This window comes from Nicotiana tomentosiformis, chromosome 4 (assembly GCF_000390325.3).
Source record: "Nicotiana tomentosiformis chromosome 4, ASM39032v3, whole genome shotgun sequence".
Taxonomy (NCBI): Eukaryota; Viridiplantae; Streptophyta; class Magnoliopsida; order Solanales; family Solanaceae; genus Nicotiana; species Nicotiana tomentosiformis.
Window position 1 is genome coordinate 85,599,440 of NC_090815.1, and position 1,300 is coordinate 85,600,739.

At 38.5% G+C, this 1,300-nt stretch overlaps 1 protein-coding gene across 1 annotated transcript; it reads left to right on the top strand.

Moving 5' to 3' along the window:
• Positions 1-359: 359 nt before the first annotated feature.
• On the top strand, positions 360-742 carry LOC117273661 (uncharacterized). Its single transcript, XM_033652851.1, has 2 exons — positions 360-494; positions 542-742. Exons 1-2 carry the CDS (start codon positions 360-362, stop codon positions 740-742), a joined length of 336 nt encoding a protein of 111 aa, XP_033508742.1.
• The last annotated feature ends 558 nt before the right edge of the window (positions 743-1,300 follow it).

Sequence of the window (1,300 nt, forward strand, 5' to 3'; positions counted from 1 at the left end):
AAGTTTGCCCAGTTAGTGAAGTTGAAATCTTACTATGGTAGGTCGTGATTTTAATCTCGTGAGCAGGGAGTTTTCTACGTAAACATTATGTGTTCTTTATTTACTGTTGTTTGCTGTGGAAACTGATAAAGAATCTAGTTCTCTATACTGTTGGCGGATCCTTAATTTCTATCAATTGGTATCCGAGCGGGTTCTTTCTAAAAGGTTAACACCTAGAAAGGATCTTCATGGTTGCTCCACCAAACTTCGAGGAAGGACAATCAACCTATAGACCACCAAGATTCAACGACGAATACTATGGTTGGTTGAAACAAAGAATGCACGACTTCATTATGGCTGAGGACTCATAGCTGTGATCTATGATATGTGATGGTCCTTTTATTCCCATGATAACTATTGGTGAGGGAACAATTATATTCCTAAAGACAATAAAGGAGTACGATGATGCTGATAGAAAGACCATCGAGAAGAACTTTAGGGCAAAGAAGATTCTTGTTCGTGGAATTGGACTAAATGAATACAATTGCATCTCTACTGTCAGTCTGCTAAGGAGAAATGGGAAGCTCTCCAAACTGCACATGAGGGAATTGCTCAGGTTAAGCAGTCCAAAATAGATATGCTTACTGCTGAATATGAACTTTTCAAGATAAATGAGGATGAGGTCATTCAGGACATGCATATACATTTCACCACTATTATCAATGAGCTTCACTCCCAAAGACTGTCCTCTTCACAACGCTAACAAGATGGTCAAAAGGAACCCGGTCCCCGACAGGAGGTTAAAGAGAAGAGATGCCACTGACAATATTGTGAAGCAAGCTCTGGATGCCTGGGGAAATTCCTCTAGTGAAACTGTAGGTGGGGTTGACCAAGGAGACACCTCCATGATGGCTGTTGAAAGTGGATCTACAGAATATGATTCTATCTTTGCACTTATGGACAAATTTGATGATGATGAGGACAGCAAGGAAGATGGGGTGAATTTTCTTAATGTTCAAAGAAACTTGAAAAATTTCTCTAAAAAGAAACTGATGTCTTTAGCAAATATTTTGATTGATGCTTATCATAGTCTTATCAATGAGAAAAAAGTTTTAACTGAGAAAATTGGAGAGGTAGAACAAGAGAGAGATGACTTGGTGGTTGTAATTGTAGATTTGAAGGAATAAGTGGAAGAAATAGCAAGAGAAAATACCTTGTTAAAATGTCAAAGGAAAAATGGATGAACACCCCTAAGGGAAACGAAGTGGCTAGTGAGACTCAACTTAAGCTTGAAAGTAAGCTCAAAGAGGTCAAAATAAGC